This window comes from Triticum aestivum, chromosome 1B (genome assembly GCF_018294505.1).
Source record: "Triticum aestivum cultivar Chinese Spring chromosome 1B, IWGSC CS RefSeq v2.1, whole genome shotgun sequence".
NCBI classification, from domain to species: domain Eukaryota; kingdom Viridiplantae; phylum Streptophyta; class Magnoliopsida; order Poales; family Poaceae; genus Triticum; species Triticum aestivum.
Genome location: NC_057795.1, coordinates 689,068,642 through 689,082,284, shown reverse-complemented (window position 1 = coordinate 689,082,284; position 13,643 = coordinate 689,068,642). Strand labels below are relative to the sequence as shown.

The 13,643-nt window shown below is 46.7% G+C and overlaps 1 protein-coding gene across 1 annotated transcript; it reads left to right on the top strand.

The window, feature by feature from the left end:
- Positions 1-1,330: 1,330 nt before the first annotated feature.
- Positions 1,331-3,885, top strand: LOC123149543 (plant cysteine oxidase 2). The gene is made up of 5 exons (XM_044569229.1): positions 1,331-1,712; positions 2,597-2,715; positions 2,824-2,986; positions 3,107-3,313; positions 3,409-3,885. The coding sequence occupies exons 1-5, from the start codon at positions 1,436-1,438 to the stop codon at positions 3,498-3,500; spliced, it is 858 nt and encodes a 285-aa protein (XP_044425164.1). The 5' UTR covers positions 1,331-1,435; the 3' UTR covers positions 3,501-3,885.
- The last annotated feature ends 9,758 nt before the right edge of the window (positions 3,886-13,643 follow it).

Below are 13,643 nucleotides of genomic sequence, written 5' to 3'. Positions count from 1 at the left end.
AAAAAAAACCGACCCATCCGGGCGCCTTAGATCGTCCTCAAACGTCGGGCTGTCCAGCGCCCCACATACTAGCCTAAACCGAAGTTAATCCGCAGTCTACTGCACTTTCCTCTTTGCCAACTCCACTCCCAATCCCTCCTCGATCTGAATCGATGACTGGCGACGGTAGCAGCACTGGCTTTGGTGGCGAATCTGGCGGCTCCGATGGGATGTCGAGCCTGTTGCGCGACGCAGAGCTCGACAATGTGGAGGAGATGGCAGAGATGGATGTGCGGCACCTCCATCGCAACAATACCAAGGCGCACAGACTCGCCATCGATCTGTCGGAGCGCGAGGCAAACAAGGAGGTGTCGGCCAAGGCGAAGCCGGCCCGGCATGCGAAAGAGTTGGACGGCTTGTTCCGGAGGCTATTAGGCCAAACATGCTTCGATGACTTTGAACTGACGAATGGCTCCACCTGCAACTCCGACGGCTACGCGCCGCCGCACGCCGGCGCGTACATGGAGGAGGTTCTTAGCCGCGCCAACAACTGCATGGGAAAGGGGCCGGCGAGAATATGGTGGTTTCCTTTGCCCTTCCCCGTTTTATCTATGTTTTACTTATTATTTAAGTAGTTTGCAGTACTGATTTGCATGGTACGCAGATGAATTAAGGTCCTTTTGTCGGCGTTGAAATGGTGATCCTACATAAAGTTGCATGGGTTGGAGGTTTTAGAAATGAGAGACGTGGCTGTGGGTGCAAACATATGAGACGTGTCCGGTTAGTGCCCGTGAACACGCCCGGCGTGTCCACAGGAGTTTGAGGGGCTAGATTTGCTAAGCGTGGCCGTAAAGAAAGTTGGTTCAAAACCATTAAAAGAAAACTTAGAGATCCCCCTCAAAGAGAAAATGAAAAACTCAAAGCTCAAAACAGGGTCTAGACTAGAAGAAGAGAAGCGGCGGGGTGGCTCCAGCGTGGCATGCCGGGGCGCCCACGTGGCCGGCACGCGCGTCCACGCGGTCCGCTTCCGCCTGCCGCTGCCGCCCGCCCGAGCGGCCGAGAGCGAGCGAGTGTACAAATGTCCGACATTAAACAACCAGATATGCACATATATATAAACCGAATAATGCTGGGGATAGAAGGCGAATATCTGGCGAGTAAATAAGCAGAAATAAAGAAAACCGGTGGCAGTATTGCGGGTCGCCCACAGGAATGAGCGCCTGGCCAAGGTCTCCTTCGTCTCCCCCCGCTCGCCCCCGGTTTTGGTTTCTCTCCGGGCGGATTCCTCGTCTTCATACGAGCAGAGGATGGACGCCCCGCCGATACTCCCTCCTCAATATATACCCCGCCCCGCCCCCCGACCCGACCCCCACACTCGACCCCACCTCACCCCCCGCCCTCGCCCTCGCCCTCGCCGCCGACGACCCGCCGAGATCCGCCTCCTCCCCCGACCACCATGCCGGTGGCGCAGGACCCCGTCGGCGCGGCCGCAGGCGCGGAGACCGCCTCCTCCCGCAGGAACCGCCGCCGCAACAAGAAGTCCTCCGGCGCCGCCAACGCCAACGCCAACGCCAACGCCAACGCGGCCCCCGTGGTCGCCGTCCCGGTGCCGGTGCCGGCGCCGCCCACGCCGATGCAGCGCCTCTTCGACACCAGCCGCGAGGTCTTCGCCGGCTCCGCCCCCGGCTTCGTCCCGCCGCCCGACGCCGTCGCCCGCCTCGCCGCAATCCTCAGTGAGCATCCCCTCCCCATCCCTCTCCCGTACCCAATTACGCATGGTAGGTAGGTTGCTGTCCCAAGTTCGATTCGAGTCCCAGGTGAATTTGACATGGATGGCATGGGCGCCCATCAATCCGTGTCTCCCGTGCTCGGGATTTAGGAGGATGCAGTCGCAGGAGAATGATGTAGAATTCGCTGTCCCGCGACTTGTCCACGTCGCGGCTGCCTCCTATCGGCCCGTGACTCCTACATACATGCTCCTTTTCTGGCATGCCACGAGGTCGAGCCCGCTGGTATTTCTTTTTTGCCATGCACGCGCCGGCATGTCTGCCTGCCTGCCTGCCCGTGCCCGTGCCACGCCACGCCATTGCTGCAACACCACTGCTCTGCTCTACCAGTATTATTAATAATAATAATGCTGTATAAGTGTATCCTGCTGAACTTGACAGTAGCTACCATTGTCAGTGCAACTGTGCTTGCCATTTTGCATGTTACTCATCTGTCCCATAAATTTGCATTGCTCTGCATATACTTTGGTTCGAAACATGGCATTAAGGAACCTTGTTTCAGCAGTGTCCGAGTGAGTTTGGAGTTTACAGTATTTATTCATATTGTCTGATGATGAGTTTGTGTCACTCTGCATGCGGATACTATTAGATTCTGTTCATCATCAACTAATATTCATCTATTGGTGGGAGTAGCAACTTTTCTGTTATTCTTAATTTTGAATCTGATTGGTATTTCTACCTCCAGCCATGTCTTTTATTTAAAAGCAATTTCTGGAGTCATGCACCTGCATTTTTATATATGTATATCCAAATATCATGTCGTACCTGACCTGTCAATCAATATGATGAGGTACATCTCATCTGATCATTGCACTGTTGTTTGGTTTCAGATAATCTGAATCTGCAAGATGTTGGCATAGACACAAGCATGACGTGCTTCAAGCGCAGCGACTCGAGGGCGCCTCCTGCAGTCACCTATCTGCATTTCTACGACTGCCCCAAGTTCTCGGTAAGCTCACGCCTTCTACATACATTTCATGTACAATGATTATTTCCTGAAAAAAAGAAGGGCCTCTTACGATATACTGTTGCTGAACGCTTTGTGTGCTCTGTGCAGTTTGGTATCTTCTGTTTGCCCAAGCATGCCGTCATTCCCCTGCACAACCATCCCGGGATGACGGTCTTCAGCAAGATGCTCTTTGGCTCGATGCACCTCAAGTCGTATGACTGGGCCAGAAGCATCTCGGAGGCCGGCACTACTGCGCTCACCACCTCAGACGGTAAGTTTCCTAGTTTCATTCCCTGTTCCTCTATTTACTTCTTTTTTCTTTAGCAATGCTCCTGCCGCTGACAAATAAATCATTTGCTGATATGTTTCTTGTCCTGACCACTCACTCCAGGGGCTCGTCTCGCAAAGATCAACACAAACAATGTTGTTGACGCCTCAGCGGAGACCATCGTTCTGTACCCGGAGAATGGAGGCAACCTGCACTGCTTCACCGCGCTGACCCCTTGCGCTGTTCTCGACGTCATGGGACCCCCTTACAACAGCGCTGCTGGTAGGGACTGCGCGTACTACAGCGAGTCCCCGTTTGCAAACACAGCCGGTGAGTGTTCTCTTCCCATCCTTGAATTCAGTTTGTGAAGAACATGTGAATGCTTACCTCTTCTCCTCGCTGACGAAAACGTCCTCTGGTTTCAGGTGTGGCTGACGTGCGGTACTCCTGGCTGAAGGAGATCCCCAACAACTTCCGGATGAAGGGCGTAACGATGCCGCGGGACTTCGTCGTCTAGGAAGAAGCATTGACCATTGTTACCGGTCGTCTGAAGGGCGCTCCGTCCGTCTAGCTTCTTTGTGTAGATAACAGTTGTAACCTGCGAAAGGCAGGCAGTTGTCAGTTGTCAGTCAGTCCAACCTAGCTCTCAGGCTAGCAAACTCTTTTTTTACCCTTACCCGTGTTCGTCGGGGTTGAAACTATCTCATGTCGTCTGTCTGTCGTTATCTTGTCTTGTGTTGCGATTTTCTTGTGGTTCTGGCGTGCGGGGGGCATGGTCGCTCTTTCTTGTTACCCTGTTGTACAGGCACCCGTGCTGTTGGTGCAGCACGAGTGTTTTTTATGGTGACCATGCATGTACCCAATCAGCCCAGACCGCTGTTGAAATATCATTTGTTTCATCATTGTTTCTTTCTTTCTTTATGTGGAGTGCGGGAACAGAAATGGTGTCCACTCCGCTACCCTTGGTCAGCCTGTCTGACCTCTACTACATAACATCTGGGATGGCACCACTACCTGTCTCTTTGTGGAACTGCTTGGCAATAGATTTGTCCAAATGCGGATGTATCTAGACACGTTTTAGCGTTACATTCACCCGTATCTAGATAGGTCCAAGACAAGCTCTTTGGGACAGAGGTAGTATATACTAGTACTACACAATAGCTATAAGTAAGTCGTTTGAATTTACAATTTGGATCAGTAGATTATTGGAATGAGAAGCAGGCTCGTCGGATGCAAGCAAGGAAGGAAGGAGCAATGGCCGACGATCTATCTTAGGGTGGCAGGCTCGTCGGTGATGGGGTGTGTGTGTGGTGCGGGGGGGGGGGGGGGGGGGGGGGGGGTAGGAGGTGGCGGAATGATGTCGGTGGGTGCCGGTTGAGGGGAGGGCGGGTTGGCCAGGCTGGTTTAGGAGCACCGCGGCGACGGAGGTCGGTGCGTGGGGTGGTCTTAGGGAAGAAGGTGAACATTCTATAGGGCAGGAGGTCGAAGAAAACAATCTGGCCACTCATTTCGCATCGGACGGCTAAAAACCGATCGACCTGCTCAAATTAAATTTCCAGTCATCTTACCCCTAGCCAGTCCTATTAGTACCTACCTATTGCGTACATAGAATAAAGACTCATGGAACCCAATTGCCTTGTTGCAAAACGATGTAAAAGCAAACAACTGTTGCAACATGATATACATAGAATAAAGACTCATGGAACACAATTGCTCGGTTATGGTCGCCCTTACGAGAAGCGTGTTCTTGTGTGCAGGAGTGGTCTTTTTTTAGGGTGGCCATGTACTACGTACCAAATCAGCCTAGGGTGTCGTCTGTCTCTGTTGGCTTGGCTCGCTGAAAAGGATAACTAGTCTAGCTACACTACCTTCCTTTCTTTGGCATGCTCTTTCTAGCACTGCTTACTATGGTAGTAGTGTGGAAAACCAAGATGGCATCCACTAATTAACTTTAGGTCCTGCTGCCTGACTTGTCTGTTGCTCGGGTCGGGATGGCACTTTTATGTGTTGATGGTATCGAGTAGTATTTGGTAGCCAAACGATTGGGCAGATGCATATGCAGTTTGGTTCTATGCTCAAGTAAGTAACAGGGCCCGTCACCCCGCAAAACGAGTAAATTGCTTATAACCGTCACATTTGTGGCTAGGGTACTCAAAAACCACCACTTCTATCGAAAACTCAAAAAAAAAAAACACGACTTCTGCGCCAAGTGGATAACAAAACACATTAATTTGAAACTGAGCCGCGTTAATAGCAAAACTGACAGGTGAGACTCACCTGTCTGGGCTGATGGGGCGAAGACTGGTCCTAGTCAATGTTTGACCTGCTGAGATAGACAGGGGTCCCCTCCTGTCAGCAACACCTCATTTCCTCTCTCCTCTCCTTCTTCCTCCCTACATATCTTTCTGCCTCACCATTGGTCATCCAACAGCACCATCCTTCCCCGTCGCCTAGCACTGCCCTCCCCAGCACGCTTCCCCCGCCGACAGTCGCCGACTGAATTTGGTGCAGCGCCGCCCCCTCCCCACATGCCTCCCCGCCGCCTAGCGCCGGCCGAATCCGAGGTCGTCAATTTTCTGTCTCTGGCCACCCCCTCCCAGCACGGCTCCCCACTGCTTGGCGGCAGCCGAATCCGAGACCATATGCGCCCGCCACCCACTCCCCGCACGCGCTGTGGCGGACCGCGCTGGCCACGCCCGCAGTCGCGGAGGCGACCACGCCGTTGTGGCCTCTCGGCACGCCTCCCCGCCGCCTGACGCCGGCCAAATCCGAGGCCATGTGTGCTCGCCGTCCCCTCCCCCCACGCGCCGTGGTGGATCACCCTGGCCGCGCCCGTGGACGTGGCAGCGACTGCACCGGCGTGGTGCCCCTCACATAGCTCGTCCATGGTCGATAGGAGGAGGCACTGCAGACGGGCCTGGGCAGAGGCAGCGACATGGGGCTCTCGCTGGCGGCGGCTGCACCGCTGTGGCTGGTGCTTGGATAGGAGCCGACGATGGTGGCCTGGTCATGGTTGGGTGTGAGGTTACATGTGCAGGCTAATGGCGTGTCGGTAAGGCGGTGGTTGGGCAACAACGGAAACAGCAGCGGGCCGTGCGGCACGGTCGTGGCCATCCATGGCGAGCTGCTTGTCGTGGCCGAGCCAGGCGGCGTGGCTCGGTCCGCAGCCGCAACCAGCACGACAAGGATTCATGCGAGGAAGGAAAACATAATAACATAATAGGGCAAAAATGGGAGTATGACAGGTGGGGCCCACTCCACGTCAACATATTGTCCACATATGCATGCCAAGTCAGCCTGGCAGGCGGGCCATCTCCGTAAGGTTCCTGCTTAGTCGCTGCTCAATTTCGAAGTAGTGCGATATGTTATTCACTTGCCGCCGCAGAAGCGGCAACGATTTGTTATTTTCGAGAGAAGCCATGGTTTTGAAGTACCTTAGCTACAAATGTGACGATTTCAGCAATTTGCTTGCCATCGACGACGAAAAAAGCTTGTTGCATTTGGCCAGAGTTTCTCCTCCACAGACCCATGGATTCGCAGACAGCACAACTCACTGAACTAGGCATGCCCGGCCGGCGGCTGCTGCCTCCAATGGCAGTGCTGACATGATGGCAGTCCTCCGCGGCGTAGCCAGCCAGCCAGCCTCTGTTTGTTATTAGTCACACATACAAGAATTCAGAACAAAGCTAACGAGCTCGCTCTTGGAAAACCAAGAATCCAAGAATCCCCTTGTAACCTACAGTACTATGCATCCAAGAATCCAAGCTGGCAGTGCTAGATGCTGCCTCTGCCATCTACATGTTGGGAGTAAGTCGTGACCTGAGCACGGTAGTGACTGACGTTGGGTGCGCCAGTTGCGGTACATGCAGGGCACGAGCGCATGTGTTCTTGTGTCCGTGCATGTGTGCGTGCGTAGGTGTGTTAGTTGACGACAAGGGCAAAGAAGTGACCGCATCAGGGCGCTCGACCTGACCGCGCGTACGCATACCAGCGCTATGGCTGCACGCAGTGGCGGAGCCACGAAAAAATTATCAGGGAGGCCGAGTGATGCTAAAACTGATCGGGGAGGGCCAAATCGTAGAAAAATGAGTTTTTAGCATCAAATAACCAGTAATTATGTACTGCTTATAGGAAAATTAGCTTGAAATCCTGTTTGTTAGGGGGGGCCAGGGCCCCTGCTGGTCCCCCTGTCTCCGCCACTGGCTGCACGAGCCATGGAGCGCGGGACGTGGAGAGTGTGTGAGTGGGGTGTCGGTGTCAAAACCGGGAGATCTTGGGTAGGGGGTCCCGAACTGTGCGTCTAACGATCGAAGGTGATAGGAGGCAGGGGAAACAATGTTTACCCAAGTTCGGGCCCTCTTACTAAAGGTAATACCCTACTTCCCGCTTGATTGACTTTCATGAGTATAATGAGTATAGGGGTTTGCTACCTCTTGAGCATGCGTTGTTTTTTTCCTTAAAAAGGAAAAGGTGATGCAGCAAAGTAGCGTAAGTATTTCCCTCAATTTTGAGAACCAAGGTATCAATCCAGTAGGAGGCTCCTCAAAAGTCCTACGCACCTACACAAACAAACAAAAACCTCACAACCAACGCGATAAAGGGGTTGTCAATCCCTTCACGGTAACTTGCGAAAGTGAGATCTGATAGAGATAATATGATAAGATAAATATTTTTGGTATTTTTATGATATAGATTGGAAAATAAAAGATGCAAATAAAAGTAGATGGAAAACTTATATGATAAAAGATAGACCAGGGGCCATAGGTTTCACTAGTGGCTTCTCTCAAGATAGCATAAGTATTACGGTGAGTGAACAAATTACTATCGAGCAATTGATAGACAAGTGCATAGTTATGAGATTATCTAGGCATGATCATGTATATAGGCATCATGTCCGTAACAAGTAGACCGACTGCTGCCTACATCTACTATTATTACTCCACACATTGACCGACTCCTGCCTGCATCTAGAGTATTAAGTTCATAAGAACAGAGTAACGCCTTAAGCAAGATGTCATGATGTAGATGGATAAACTCACACAATATGATATAACCCCCATCTTTTTATCCTCGATGGTAACAATACAATACGTGCGTTTCTGCCCCTACTGTCACTGGGAAAGGACACCGCAAGATTGAACCCAAAGCTAAGCACTTCTCCCATGGCAAGAAAGATCAATCTAGTAGGCCAAACCAAACTGTTAATTCGAAGAGACTTGCAAAGATAACCAATCATACATAAAAGAATTCAGAGGAGATTCAAATATTTCTCATAGATAAACTTGATCATAAACCCACAATTCATCGGATCTCGACAAACACACCGCAAAAAGAGTTCCATCGAATAGATCTCTAAGAAGAGGAAGCAGAACTTTGTATTGAGAATCAAAGAGAGAGAAGAAGCCATCTAGCTAATAACTATGGACCCGAAGGTCTGCGATAAACTACTCACAACTCATCGGAGAGGCCTTGGTGGTCATGGAGAGGCCCTCTGTGGTCGATTCCCCCTCCGGCGGAGCACCGGTGAAGGCTCCAAGATGTAATCTCGCGGATACAGAAGGTTGCGGTGGTGGAAATAATTTCTCGTGGTGCTCCTGGATGTTTTCGGGGTACATAGATATATATAGGCGAAGGAAGTCGGTCAGGGGAGCCACGAGGGGCCCATGAGGCAGGGGCGCGCGCCCACCCTTACTGGGCGTGCCGGCCACCCTCGTGGCCGCCTCGGCTGCTTCTTGACGTCCACTCCTTGTTTCTTGGATTGCGTTTGTTCCAAAAAGATCGCTCCCGAAGGTTTCATTACGTTTGGACTCCGTTTGATATTCCTTTCCTTCGATATACTGAAATAGGCAAAAAAAACAGCAATTCGGGTTGGGCCTCCGGTTAGTAGGTTAGTCCTAGAAATATTATTAAAGTGTAAAGTAAAGCCCATAAACATCCAAACAGAGAATATAATAGCATGGAACAATAAAAAATTATAGATATATTGTAGACGTATCAAGCATCCCCAAGCTTAATTCCTGCTCGTCCTCAAGTAGGTAAATGATAAAAACAAATTTTTTAATGTGGAATGCTACCTAGCATAATTATTAATGTAATTTTCTTTATTGTGGCATGATTGTTCAGATCCAAATGATTCAAGATAAAAGCTTATAAAACATAAAAATAGTAATACTTTGAAGCATACTAACAAATAATCATGTCCTATCAAAATAACATAGCCAAAGAAAGCTTATCCCTATAAAATCATATAGTTAGGCCATGCTTCATCTTTATCACACAAAATACTCCCCTCATGGACAACCCCGGTTTCAGCCAAGCAATTGGTTCATACTTTTTAACGCGCTTCAGCTTTTTCAACTCTTACGCAATACATGAGCGCAAGCCATGGACATAGCACTATAGGTGGTATATGGTGGTGGTTGTGAGGACAAAAAGGGAGAAGATAGTCTCACATAAACTAGGCATATCAAAGGGCTATGGAGATGCCCACTAATAGATATCAATGTGAGTGAGTAGGGATTGCCATGCAACGGATGCACTAGAGCTATAAATATATGAAAGCTCAACAAGAGAAACTAAGTGGGTGTGCATCCAGCTTGCATGCTCATGAAGACCTAGAGAGTTTTGAGGAAGCCCATCATTGGAATATACAAGCCAAGTTCTATAATGAAAATTTCCCACTAGTATATGAAAGTGACAATATAAGAGACTCTCTATCATGAAGATCACGGTGCTACTTTGAAGCACAAGTGTGGAAAAAGAGATAGTAGCATTGTCCCTTCTCTCTTTTTCTCTCATTTTTTTTAATTTTTTTATTTGGCGGGCTTATTTGGCCTCTTTTTTTATGGGCTTCTTTGGCGTCTTTTATTTTTATAAAGTCCGAAGTCTCATCCCGACTCGTGGGGGAATCATAGTCTTCATCATCCTTTCCCTCACTTGGGACAATGCTCTAATAATGAAGATCATCACACTTTTATTGATTTACAACTCAAGAATTACAACTCAATACTTAGAACAAAATATGACTCTATGTGAATGCCTCCGGCGGTGTACCAGGATATGCAATGAATCAAGAGTGACATGTGTGAAAATTATGAAGGTGGCCTTGCCACAAATACGATGTCAACTACATGATCATGCAAAGAGCAATATGACAATGATGGAGTGTGTCATAATAAATAAAACGGTGGAAAGTTGCATGGCAATATATCTCGGAATGGCTATGGAAATGCCATAATAGATAGGTATGGTGGCTGTTTTGAGGAAGGTAAATAATGGGTTCATAATACCGGCGAAGGTTGCACGTCATAATAGAGGCTAGCAAAGTGGAAGGGTAAGTGTGCGTATATCCATGGACTCACATTAGTCATAAAGAACTCATATACTTATTGCAAAAGTCTACTTGCCTTCAAAGAAAAGTACTACTATGCATGCTCCTAGGGGAAGGGTTGGTAGGAGTTAACCATCGCGCGATCCCGACCTCCACTCATAAGGAAAGCAATTAAAAGAGCATCCCATGCAACAAATTTGTCACACAACTTTCACCATACGTGCATGCTACGGGACTCGCCAACTTCAACACAAGTATTTCTCAATTTCATAATTACCCAACTAGCATGACTCTAACATTACTACCTTTATATCTCAAAACAATTATCAAGCATAAAATTGATCATAGTTTTTGATGCACTTTCTATGATAGTTTTTATTATACCCAACTTGGATGCTCATCATTCTAGGACCAAATTTGTAACCATAGAAAATACCATGCTGTTCTAAAAGACTCTCAAATAATATAAGTGAAACATGAGAGATCAACAATTTCTTCAAAATAAAGTCACCGCCGTGCTCTAGAAAATGTAAGTGAAGCACATAGAGCAAAACTATCTAGCTCAAAAGATATAAGTGAAGCACATAGAGTATTCTAATAAATTCTAAATCATGTGGGTCTCTCCCAAAAGGTGTGTACAGAAAGGATGATTGTGGTAAACTAAAAAGCAAAGACTCATATCATACAAGACGCTCCAAGCAAAACACATATCAAGTGGTAAATAAAAATATAGCTCCAAGAGGACGAAAGAGGACGAAAGAGGGGATGCCTTCCGGGGCATCCCCAAGCTTAGGCTTTTAGTTGTCCTTGAATATCTTGGGGTGCCATGGGTATCCCCAAGCTTAGGCTTTTGCCACTCCTTATTCCATAGTCCATCAAATCTTTACCCAAAACTTGAAAAGTTCACAACACAAAACTCAACAGGAAATCTCAAAGCTCCGTTAGTGCAAGAAAGTAAAACCACCACATAAGGTACTGTAATGAACTCATTCTTTATTTATATTGGTGTTAAACCTACTGTATTCCAACTTCTCAATGGTTCATACCCCCGATACTAGCCATAGATGCATCAAAATAAGCAAACAACACACGAAAAACAGAATCTGTCAAAAACAGAACAATCTGTAGCAATCTGTAACTTTCGAATACTTCTGGAACTCCAGAAATCCTACAAAAATAGGACGTCCTAGGTAATTTGTCTATTGATCTACAGAAAAAAGAATCAAATTAACTTTCTCGTGCATGCAAAGTTTCTGTTTTTCAGCAGAATCAAATTAACTTTCTCCCAAGGTTATCCTATAGGTTCTACTTGGCACAAACACTAATTAAAACATGAAAACACATCTAAGAAGAACCTAGATGAGATATTTATTATTAAACAAGAACAAAAAGCAAGGAACAATAGTAAAATTGGGTTGCCTCCCAACAAGCGCTATCGTTTAACGCCCCTATCTAGGCATAAAAGCAAGAATAGATCTAAGTATTGCCATCTTTGGCATTCAATTCTTCAATAGAGCACTTAAAACCATAGAAGTTTCTTTCTTTTTGGTAATGATTAAACTCTTAGGAAAGAAATCAAGATATTCATTTTTAACAAAAGGTTCCTTAATAAAAGCAAGGAAACTGGAATGAATGCTTATTGATTTGAGATCTGCATTTTCCTTACTAGAAGATTCACCTTTGTTTTTAGGAACATACGTTAATTTAGCAATTTTTGTAGGAGGAGTTGGAGTATTTTTCATGGATGAAAAGGCAGACCCTAAGTTAGTAATAATATCCTCAAGTTTACCGATTCTTGTGGGATCTTGATTTATCTTTTCATTAACTATAGGTTCCTTTTCTTTAAAACTTTTCAAAGTATTTCCAACTTTAGATCCATATTGAGTAATTTGTTATGGATCTTTTGATTCAAATTTTCAATTAACTCGACAGTAGCAACTTTATTTTCAATAATTTCAAGCCTTTGCATCACATGTTCTAAAGTTAAAACTGTTCTGTTAACTAAAAGAGGCGGTAGACCGAACAAATCTGTCATGGCATTGTAAGCATCAAAAGTATGGCTACCCAAAAAATTCCCTCCGGTAATGGTATCAAGAATATATCTATTCCATGGGTAATGCCTACATAAAAATTGTGAAGAAGAACGGAAGTGGATTGCTTCCTAGTAGATCTATTTTGAGCATTGCAAATTCTATGCCAAGCATCTTTTCGATTTTCTCCCTCCCTTTGTTTAAAATAAAGAACTTCATGATCGGGAGTATTAATGATGATAGAAGGACTAGCCATGATAATGAGATAAACAACTAACACACGAGCACACAAAATACAAGCGAAAGAGAGAGGGCGAACGGGAAAGAGAAGGCGAATAAAACGACAAGGGTGAAGTGGGGGAGAGGAAAACGAGAGGCAAATGGCAAATAATGTAATGCGAGGGAGATGAGTTTGTGATGGGTACTTGGTATGTCTTGACTTGATCGAAGACCTTCCCAGTAACGGCGTCAGAAATCCTTCTTGCTACCTCTTGAGCATGCGTTGGTTTTTCCCTTGAAGAGGAAAGGGTGATGCAGCAAAGTAGCGTAAGTATTTCCCTCAGTTTTGAGAACCAAGGTATCAATCCAGTAGGAGGCTCCTCAAAAGTCCAACACACCTACATAAACAAACAAGAACCTCGCAACCAATGCAATAAAGGGGTTGTCAATCCCTTCACGGTAACTTGCGAAAGTGAGATCTGACAGAGATAATATGATAAAATAAATATTTTTGGTATTTTTATGATATAGATTGGAAAATAAAAGATGCAAATAAAAGTAGATGGAAAACTTATATGATAAAAGATAGACCTGGGGGCCATAGGTTTCACTAGTGGCTTCCCTCAAGATAGCATAAGTATTACGGTGGGTGAACAAATTACTGTCGAGCAATTGATAGAAAAGTGCATCGTTATGAGATTATCTAGGCATGATCATGTATATAGGCATCATGTCCGTAACAAGTAGACCGACTCCTGCCTACATCTACTATTATTACTCCACACATCGACCGACTCTTGCCTGCATCTAGAGTATTAAGTTCATAAGAACAGAGTAACGCCTTAAGCAAGATGACATGATGTAGAGGGATAAACTCATGCAATATGATATAAACCCCATCTTTTTATCCTCGATGGCAATAATACAATACGTGCCTTACTGCCCCTACTGTCACTGGGAAAGGACACCGCAAGATTGAACCCAAAGCTAAGCACTTCTCCCATGGCAAGAAAGATTAATCGAGTAGGCCAAACCAAACTGATAATTCGAAGAGACTTGCAAAGATAACCAATCATACATA